This window comes from Convolutriloba macropyga, chromosome 8, assembly GCF_964194025.1.
Source record: "Convolutriloba macropyga chromosome 8, txConMacr16.3, whole genome shotgun sequence".
Taxonomy (NCBI): domain Eukaryota; kingdom Metazoa; phylum Xenacoelomorpha; order Acoela; family Convolutidae; genus Convolutriloba; species Convolutriloba macropyga.
In genome coordinates, this window is record NC_134475.1 from 47,413,747 (window position 1) to 47,423,746 (window position 10,000).

General features: G+C 34.3%; 1 protein-coding gene across 1 annotated transcript in view; it reads right to left on the reverse strand.

Moving 5' to 3' along the window:
• Positions 1 to 1,204: 1,204 nt before the first annotated feature.
• LOC142345079 (uncharacterized) overlaps positions 1,205 to 10,000 on the reverse strand; it is a 10,031-nt gene continuing 1,235 nt past the window's right edge. Inside the window, exons 2-3 of the mRNA XM_075397163.1 lie at positions 2,874 to 3,049; positions 1,205 to 1,344 (exon numbers count right to left, since the gene is read on the reverse strand). Coding sequence (XP_075253278.1) covers positions 1,205 to 1,344; positions 2,874 to 3,049 — 316 coding nt within the window. The remainder of the gene's footprint in view (positions 1,345 to 2,873; positions 3,050 to 10,000) is intronic.

Here is a 10,000-nt window from a genome sequence, read left to right on the forward strand (position 1 = left end):
TGTTCATAATGTCTAAACAAACTGGTTATGTGAAGTGCATATCATAATAAAATGGTTTCACTGAATTTTGCTGTGTTTTTGAGTTTGCGTCCAAATAGACTGCGTTTACAAAACTTTTTTTAAGACTTGAATCTTAGATTTTTGTAGGGATATTAAGATTCAGCTCTGCAATAGGCTGCAAATGGGGTCAAGGAATGCTTCATCAGCCAATTCAGTAAATTCAATACTAAACGTCAGGTAAAACTACAAGTGCTCTGCATAGAGACTTAATCGTCGTGTTTTGTAATAAGACAAACTCAATGCGGACTCTATTTACAGCCTTAAGTATAAACAAAAGAGGGCCACTTATTACCGCATCCGAAGTAGACTCACCTAGCTCTATATTCAATTTACTAACCGAAAACAGTGGTATTGTGAAAAAAAGCGAATATCAACTTTAATTTTTTACGTCATAGAACAGCAAAAATTTACGATGAAAAGACTATATTGAGTATTAGCTATATTTGTGAGTGAATTTTCAGTCTGTGATTGGTCAGTTTAACTCACGTAATAGATTTTCGCTGTAGTACCGTAGATTTTTCTGCAGTACACTATCTTATGATGTGTTACCAGTTGAATGGTGACTTGCACTGGCTTAACGAATGGAAAAAAGCGCGTTGTCCTACGACATTTTCAAAGTTTTCCAATTACAGCAATGATCGTAGCCCGGACAGCATTTAAGAACACGACCCATAAAAACACGCTTTAATGATAAAATTTCAAGGAAAACTGTTTTTTCACGTAATTGTTAGGAACAAATGAGAGAAGGAGTCACAACTTAATGTTAGTAATTTAATTTTTTTAAATATTCAATTTTCTCACCCTAGCTTCTAGCTTAATAGTGAATTTTCAGTCTGTGTTTGGTCAGTTTAATTCACGTAAAAAATTTTCACTGTAGAAAAATGGATTTCTTCTGCAATATACTACCTTGAGATGTGTTTTTAGTTGAATGGTGACTTACATTGGCTCAACAAATGAAAAAAGCATTGTCCTGCGACATTTTCAAAGTTTTGTGATCATAGCCCCGACAGTATTTGAGTACACGGCCTATGACAACACGCGTTAAATGACAGAGTTTCGAGGAAAATTCTCTTTTCATGCAATTGTTTGGAACATACAGGAGAGAGAGTTGCGACTTATGTCAGTAATTTTGATTTTTCAATCTTCAATTTTTTAACCCTAGCTTGAGTTGTGCTGCTGCCCATACAGATGACATGCCATTAAGCACAGCCACCACAATTTTGAGTGACTCGTGGTTGGGTAGACTCTTGTCAGAGGCCATGTGTGTCAACACTGTGGTCACCCCTAGAAACAAATCAAACAAAAAACACCGTCAATTAATAAGAACACAACATTCAATTGAATTGTACATTTCACCATCAAACACAAGATAAAATGTCTACATAGCTCGTCAATGCTGCAGTACAATGGTGAGTTCCTGGCACAAAATTTGGCTCGACAATAAGCAGCTGTTTCGCCTATTTTGAGCGCTGAAAAACTCGCCCATGTATAATTCAACGCCTGAGTGTATTCCTATAAGATTCAGTTCAGATGAGGATTTTTATCTGAAGAAGCAACAGATGCCATTTGCTTTTATAGGCAACAGCTCATTCGTGATTTGGCCCACACGCGTTCAAAGCTATCTCTGATCGGGATGCTGTAGATGTCAATGCTGTAGACTTTTTTTTCTGACGCATGGTGTCAATTTTTGCTTGATGTTACCGTTTAGTGACCATACTTTTGCAACAGTTATATGTGAGTTAAGGGTCTAATTACACAGCTGTAATTTTTTATGCACAAGATATGGTCGATTTTCAATGCTCTAAGTTGTTCTTTTTTATTTAAAATGCACTCCAAAAATGCATTCCAAAAATAATTTGGACTAATCAATTGGGTATTTTTGTGCCCGGGGTGACCTCCTGTTCTATTTCTTTTATTGTGCTCAAACATTTTCCCTTAACAATCGGGCCCGCGTCTTGCGTTAAACATCCTTTGATCCGAACAAATTGTTATCAATTTTGGTAAGAACCACTTGCGTTCTGAATTATTCAATTTAAATATCATTAGCTCAAAATTTTTTAATTTCCCTTTGAACCAATGAATTCGAAAGAAGCAATCTTGTTTCAAAATATGAAGAGTACTTGGAAGACATGTCTGTAGTTGGCGAATATAAGACCATTATTTATTATGATCAATATCATTATTGGTCATCAAAATGAGATGCATTCTAACAAAATTTGTTCCCATTTGTCTAACAAAAAAAGTTGCGTCTAAGATTATAATTCATAACTGTTTTAAAAAACTGTTTCAAAAAATTAAAAGTATCTTATGGAAAATTGAAAAATCAGATATATGTGCGCTATGATCAGTTTTTTTCACCCACAGAAATCAAAATATTCAACGTGACTTCTGAAATTTTTAGGAAGCATTGTTTTTTTTCCAATTGAATTCAAAATCTTGTGAGTAAATATTCGAGCTGATTGAGCTCAAAGTTTTTTTTTGGATTAAATGAAATTTTACGAGCTAACTCATCAGCGAACTATATAACAGAAGGAGATGGATTTATGTAATTGTCTCTTCAAATATGGAATCAAAATGGATTAATTAAGTATTTTCTACATTGAACATCAAAATAGAACATAATTATATCCCTACGTTCATATATGTAACCGACCAATTGGTCGTGTCCTGTTTATCAGGGCACCGCAGTCAAGTCTTCTTCTCTAATCCTCTGCAAACCGTAAACGTTTTAAATTTCTGCTAGATTTGAAATATTTAAATTTCCACACATAAAAGCTTAGATAGATTTTTCTTTCAATTCAACACACTATTACCTTGCACGATTAGGAGAGGTAGAAAAAACACGAATAGATTGAGTTTGTAGTAGTAGTCTCTCGTCTCCTTATAGAGTGTCTTCTGTCTGTGGTACTTCTCGTTCATAACTTCCAACAACTTGACAGGATCCCGGAGGGTCCCATTGTCAATGTCTACATCATCCGCTAGGTTAAACCTGGAACATGACAAAGTTAGATTGCACATCAAGTCCTGATGTTGATGTTATTTAGCCTTCCTAGGTTTTTAGAAAGTTGGTGCTCCAACAAATCTCGCATAAATACGTATAGTTTGCAAGATCTTGGAAGACTTTTGTAGAAAATCTTTCAATATTAAGAACCATATTGCAAGATCTTGAAATATCAACCCTCGACAACGAATCATAAAGGTAGTGTTCAACATGCTACTCTTGTAAATTTTTCCCTGGACAAATCCTCTAAAAAATTGTTAACTTTTAGGTACAATTTTGTCGTCTTAAGATGCTTTCAAATTTTATTTTGAAAAACGGGAGATTTATTGTGTTTTAATAGCTTACCATCAAGAATCATAACTTGCTGGGAAAAAATCAAAGAATGTTTTAACGTTACGAGATTCGCTTGTAATTAATTTTCAGATTTTCAATAGTCTACATGATTTTTTTCGTTTTTTTTGACGAAATTACTTTTTCTTAAACGTTAATCAACTCAAGACATATTCAATTGAAAATGAAAACGCGTTTCAACGGAGACAAGCATTCGAAAAATCTCCCAAGAATTTGGATGCTTCTAAGAATTTATATCTCAGATTGAAAGTCAACAATTGCAGCAGATTTTGATTTAAGGAAAAATGAAATATTGAAATTCAGACTGTATATCTAAAGCAATTGCAAAATCTGCTTTCCATTAAAAATTGTTGGAGAAGAGAAAGTTTTTTTCAATCCTTCATTCAATTTGAATTAATTTGAAAATTTTTGTGATGTTGTTCAGCAGCAAGGTAAAGAGAAGAAGAAAAATAGTTTCAAAGAAAACTGAGCAACTTCATTCTGAAATTTTTTCTGTTAACTGGCAATGAACAACAGAACACGGCTAGTGTTTAGAAAGTCTGTGAACTCTGATCTATTTATAAAATTTGCAAACAAAACTCTAAATTAAAAATCTTGCACAGGTTAGAACTATTATCTAGCTAAACCAGCAAAATCAGAAATGGTTTTGGTGTAAAAAGATTCATTCACTATTTTTTGCTGTTATTAAGTTCAGCGACACAATTTTCTGAGAAAGGGTCTCAGAAAAAATGTTACTCTTTCAAAAAATGTTATTAAGTAACGAGTTACATAAGTATTTGATTCAAAGATCTTTATAAGCTGGTAAGAAATTGTTTTTTTTTGAAAACATAGTTCAGCACAAGACATGTTCAACTGAAATGGAATAATCGGTTCAATTAAGTCGATAAGTCTCTCAAAAAATTGATTTCTATTTATAATTTAGATCTTAACTTGAATGTCAACGGAAAATTGAATATGTGGACGATAAAAAACAAACTATATAGCTGATTTATCCTGGAATTATTCTCTTTTCCAAAGCAATTTCTACGAAAAGAAATAAGGAGACTTATTAGAAGAGTTTATCATTTATTAAAGGAGAATTATTATTTATTATCTATAAAAATTTACCAGTAAAATGAAGACAGATATTGAGTAACCGAAAAGTCTCCAGCGAACTAACAGAATGATGCAGAGGTTTGTTTTGACTAAGTCAGCAAAATCAGAAGTTTTTTGGTGTAAAAAAGGACATTCGCCGACAACACAAAAACAAACCTAAAAGAGTTTTGTTTAATTCCTTGTTCTACAATATTTGCAGCATTTAAATGTTTAAAATGAAACTATGTTGAATGAAACTTTACATATTTTTATAGATAAAAAGAGTGTTTTTTATCAGTATTGAAGCAAACAGCTTTAATACCACAATTTTAACTGAAACTTTACTTTTTGAGTACGTCCACATGAATTTGCACTACTCTTTTGTGTCGGTGAAAACTAACTGTGACATATATTTTCTTCCCTTCAAAGAGCTCCGATGTTTCAATAAGTTTGATAAGCTGTCCCTTAGAATGTTCAAACCATTTTTGGATTTTTTTTACCAGTTTTTGAAGTATATCATCGGCTATGATAAAGGACGTTTTCATAATTTTTTTTATAGCATTATGCTGTATAATTTAAGATTTCGCACATATATAATCCAAATAGAACAAACCGTTTGGCTGGGAAAGGTACGAAACAAGATGAAAACAGATTGCAAAACATCCTAAAACCAATTTCTATCACAAATTATTTGAAAATTTACGTCTTTGAAGATAAAAATTTACTGAATCTGAACTCAAAATGAAATATGAAACTGCTCAAGCTGTTAATAAGTTTGATTTGAATCTTTAACGCCTAATCCCTCAAATCAGTGAATCAAATGGCTATTCAATTTACAGTTTTTTGATGTGCCGTTTTCATTATGAAAGTCAATAAAAATCTGAAGTTTCAACTCACAAAAAATTACAGTTTGTTAAAAAATGTTATCAGCAACCGATTTCCCAACGTTTTTTAATTACAGAATTGTATGTCATATGAAAAATGTGAGCAAGAAATAAATAGGAAAGGTCTTTCTAGAAACAGTTCATGTTCAAGGACGCCCGTTAGAACGCCGAAACACCTCTGTCGGCCTTTATAGCAAAATATTTTTTTGGAAAACTTATTATTTTGATCATACAATGAAACTGATTATTTATCCATACAATAATGAACAATTGGAGCACAGAAAAGAACTTAGAAAATATCTTAGAGCTTAGAAAATTAACTTATGATAATAAGCTCAGAAACACAAACTTACCATTTTTACAACGACAACAGCAGCTAAGATTTTAGAAAATTATTGTAAATCAGTTTAGATCTGTATGTTTGTCAAATATTGATATTTATCTACTAATATTGAATGGGAAATGCAACTTTGTGAACGATCTCAAGTGAACTAAATTTTTGCATGTAGTAATAAAATAACGCCCACTCATACGCCCCAAAAATGCCCGATTTTGATACATTAACCTTTTAACAAATGTACACTGTAAATGCAAAAGTACACTATATATAAGACTGATTTTTGTTAAAATTTTTAATTTTTTCTCTTCTCTTCTCTTCCGAATCTTCTAAAATTAATTTACCTTATTCTCGCTTCAACCCTTAACTTGCCAAAACTCTTCCCGCCTCATCGGGGTTGTTGCGCTACAGTGTTCGTTATCCTGCTAAGAGGTTACGGACCCAGCCATCAGACCGTTAATACGCTAATAGAGTTTTGGTTGAGATTGTAGTGTCAGTGTTGGCAGTTTTTGCTCTTCTAGAATGACGAGAGTTTTGAGATAAAAATTTGAGATTTCCCTCATAAATAAATGCTAAATCATTATTTTTGATATAAAAGTCGAAGTTTAAACTTCATAATGGATCCATCAAACAATAGTTTGATATGGATGACGTTTAGTGGGTTGGCAGAGGTCTACCCAACATGGAGCACTCGATTCTCTGCCTTTGCACAAACCAAGGGCCTCTTCAAAACACTCACAGACACAGTTGAGCTACGTGACAAGCCAGCACTACTGAGGGAATATGCCAATGGTGCGCAAACGAGAGAACACGAGGCAGAGACCCAAGCTAGAACTACAGCTGTACAAGAAGATGGGAGCCGCAAAAATCAGATCTGGCGCTACCTGGCGATGTCACTAGACGCCGGCAGCCTCATGCTCATTTGGCATGACTGTGTGAACAGCAAGGGTCTCGGAGAAGGTCAGAAAACAAAGCGACTTCTCCAACAACGCCTCAATAGCAACGAGGCAACCACAGTCATAAGTCTGATGATACAGTTGCCCAAACTACAACTTCAAGAGGACGAAGCCATCCACCAGTACTTCATCAGAGAGCAAGAGCTGGTCACCCGCTCGCTTCATGATTGTGAGGAGCTTTCTGAGACGCTGTTTAATGCAATGGTATTGAATAGCCTTCCACAACGATACAAGAAATTTGTGGTGCAGTAGAGATGATGTGGAGCAGGATCAGCACGTTGCCCTGTCAGCAAAGAATGCTTCTTATCAAATTTGTATACACTATTCATTCAAAATCATATCCTAGGAAAACTTTTTCTAAGCCTATTAGTTCCGAAAGCCCTAGATTGTGTTTTGTATGTAGCAAACATGGTCATTTAATAGCTAGTTGTTACAAAAAGGACAACACTTTATGTAGTGTATGAAAGGCTAAAGGTCACCAAGCAAGGGCATGTAAAAATCAACAAAAAAGTCCTCACAAAGGCTAAGCATCCAGTTTAAGCGCTGAAAGCTCATTTGAATTTTCAAAAACTGATTTAGTAGCAGCTGCAGGCAGCATTGATCACATGATGATAGATAACAATTGCTTTAAAAATTGTCAAAAACTTGTAACCATTGTTAACAATCCAGATGGAGTGAAAACAAAATTGAAGGAATGGGAGATGTAGATGTGGAAGCACGAGACACTAAAGGTGTGCTACATAAGTTGACTTTTGAGAAAAAATCTGCATATACCAGAGTACAAAACAAACTTAATTTATGTTTCAAAAATAGTTCAAAAGCAACAACAATTATTTCACATAAAAGCTAAGTCAGTGCCAAAACTCAGAAGCAACGAAAACTTCAGACTGATAAGAAGAGGCAAATTGTTCTTCCTACCAAATAGAAAAGAAAACAAGCACAACTTTTCAAACATAATTGCGGGCAAATGTCAAGCAAAATTTTGGCACAAAAGAAACGGACATTTGAACTTTAGAGATGTAGCAAATACAATAGATGAATTTTCCCAAGCTTCAGAATATTGTGATACTTGTTCTTTGGGAAAAATTTCGAAAAAGCTTGTTCCAAAAAAGAGCGATAACAAAGCAACTCGAAAACGATAAAGAGTTTACTCTGACGTAATTGGACCAGTGAGTCCATCAAGTATAGATAGCAACAGATATGCAATTAGTTTCATAGATGAATTCAGTGGCTACGCAGTAGCAAAATTTATGAAAAACAATACGCAATTATTGCAAACTTTCAAGGAGTACAATATGGCCGACCAAGTGTTTTGCGAACTGATAATGAGACAAATACAAAAATGATAATAAAAAACGAAGCCTTTAAAAAATTTTGCATAAGCAGAGGAATAGCTCGTGAATACACAGCAAAATTGTGTTGCAGAACGTTTTAATAGAACCGTAGTAGAGGCTGCAAGATGCCTTCTAATAGATTCAAAATTGCCAAAAAGCTATTGGGTTCGAGCTGTAGATACAGCATGTTATGCTAGAAAATTAGTTGTCAAGGACAAAAACACAAAATCAGCCTTCAGAAAATTTTTTGGTAGAAAACCAAGATGCAACCATCTAGAAATATTTGTTTGTGTAATCTATTCAAGAAATCGTGTTGTCAGTAAAAAGTCAAAGTTCGATCCAAAAGCATCAAAGTGCCTATTCATTGGTTACTTTGATATCACAAAAAAATTATTTGTTGCAAAACATAAAAACTAGTCAAATTTTCGCTTCTAGAACTGTTAGGTTCATTGAAAACAGGTTTTCATCTACCAGGTGTTCATAATGAAACCGAAGATATAGAAGACAGCTTTTTATATGTAAACTTCGACGAAGTAAGAGAAGAAACTCAGGTTACAAACAACTTAAATGAGTTAAGTTCAGAGGTTGAGTCAGTTGAAACAGAGAGTGTTCAAGAAAGTGAAAACAATACTGAAAATGAAGTTGAACAAGAAATAAAACAAGAGAGACCAAGTTCTAGTGTCAAACAAAAATCCAAAATCAATGTACAGTATAATCCAGAATCGCAGTGAAAAACATAGAAAAAAGCTTTCAAAATTTTCAGTCCTGTCTAAAGGTCACAACAGAAAAAAGTAAAACCACCCTCAAGACTGCAAATGATAGGTAAACTAGGTCAAATAGCAATTCCTTCGGGAAACCAAAGGACTTTCCAACTTTACTCAGAGTACGATGAAATAAAAAGATTGAGAAAGAAAACAGCACAAGATAGAGAACTCAAGCGAATTGATAGGTCTCGAGCACCTCCGGAACGCTTTGGTAGAAGCTATTCTCATGCTGTTCAAAGCACAATAACAAAAACTTTCGTCGCGCCTGAAGGTTTCCAAACCGCTTTTAATTGGGAACAAAAAGACAAATGGCTTGAACCAATGAAAGCAGAGATGGAAAATTTAATTGAAAGAGAAACCTGGGACTCGATAAGTTTTAAAGTTTTAAATATTGATATGTTTTAAACTCGATATGTCGGAAAGGTTTTAAACAAATTGATGTAATTGAGTATCTGAAAAAAAGATAAAAAATTATTTGTTATAACCTGGGTTGATGACCTAGTCATAGCAGGAAATAGTCAAACAGAGATCAACAATTTGAAAAGTTCACTAGAATCAAAGATAAAAATGGACGGCAGAGGAGATCTTGAATGGTTTCTCGGAATGCGAATTCTAATTACAAAAAAGGAATAGTTTTAGATCAAGAAAAGTACACTCAAAATATTTTAGAAAAGTTCAATATGCAAGACTGCAAACCAAGTAAAACACCAACAGAAAATAACATGAAACTTGAAGTAGCTCAAGAAGATTCCGTAAGAGTAGATCCACATGAGTTTAGAATTCTATTAGGTTCACTACTTTACCTAGCTATGCAAACTAGACCTATCATGTGGATCACAAATGTCGTATCACGCTTCATGAATGACCCAACTATTGAGCATTTTAATGCTGACAAGCGTGTGTTGAGATTCCTACAACATACTAAATCTCTTAGACTGTTTTTCCCATCAATCAGCAACAGCACTCTAGTAGGCAAAACAGATGTAGACTGGAGTGGAGACGTAAATGATAGACGATCGACCACAGGATACTATTTCAACCTGGGAGACAGTGGGGGATCTGTCAGTTGGCAAGTAAAGAAGCATTCAAGAGTGTCACTCTCATCTTGTGAGGCAGAAAATCAGAGTTTAGCTGCCGCGGTTCAGGAAGCCATCTTCTTGCCTGGTCTTCTTAAAGAACTGGGGAGAACGAAGGGTGTGAGCCTACAAACATAGAAGATGGCAACCAGAGTTGCATAAA